General features: G+C 33.5%; 1 protein-coding gene across 2 annotated transcripts in view; it reads left to right on the top strand.

The window, feature by feature from the left end:
• Nucleotides 1-606, top strand: part of aldh1l1 (aldehyde dehydrogenase 1 family, member L1) — a 12,993-nt gene extending 12,387 nt beyond the window's left edge. For both annotated transcript variants that reach the window (XM_060868028.1, XM_060868029.1), the window contains exons 22-23: nt 1-60; nt 182-606. The exon at nt 1-60 is cut by the window's left edge and continues 140 nt beyond it. In XM_060868028.1, the coding sequence (XP_060724011.1) occupies nt 1-60; nt 182-237 (116 nt within the window). In that variant the 3' untranslated portion in view covers nt 238-606. The remainder of the gene's footprint in view (nt 61-181) is intronic.

The raw sequence follows: 606 nt of genomic DNA, 5'->3' as shown, positions 1-606 counted from the left end.
AGACCGATGTGGCAGCTCCCTTCGGTGGTTTCAAGCAGTCTGGTTTTGGCAAAGATCTGGGTAAGATGTGTCTGTGTGTGTGTGTGTGTGTCTGTGTGTGTGTGTGCTTTTATGAAGATAAATATCTATCTTCCAACCTTCATGTTTTAAAATTCGATTTTCTCTGTTTTTTTCCCAACAGGACAAGAAGCTCTTAATGAATATTTGAAGACGAAAGCAGTGACAATAGAGTACTGATTTGTCCAGATGAAGCATCAGTTACAGTCAGCTTAATTATTTCAGAAATAAAGGAGCTTCACTGTTCTAAACTGAACAAACTGTTAAAATGAAAAGCATAGTTATTTTAAAGAATATTACACCTTTGTTGTAACTAAGCATTTTAGATTTTCCCCTTATTTTTCCACTCATCTTAATAATAATTCAGACACAAAGAGAACAGTGAGAACACTGAAAAAGGACATTAACATATTTATAGCCAAAGAACGATTATAAATGTTCAATAGCTGTTTATTATGTGTAATTATCATTGCCTTTTGTAAATGCACTGATGTATTTTAATCACAGGCCACACAGAAATAAAATGAACCTAATATTTTCTCACTTGAA

The sequence above is a fragment of the Tachysurus vachellii genome, chromosome 4 (assembly GCF_030014155.1).
Source record: "Tachysurus vachellii isolate PV-2020 chromosome 4, HZAU_Pvac_v1, whole genome shotgun sequence".
Taxonomy (NCBI): Eukaryota; Metazoa; Chordata; class Actinopteri; order Siluriformes; family Bagridae; genus Tachysurus; species Tachysurus vachellii.
This window is presented reverse-complemented; position numbering and strand designations above follow the sequence as displayed.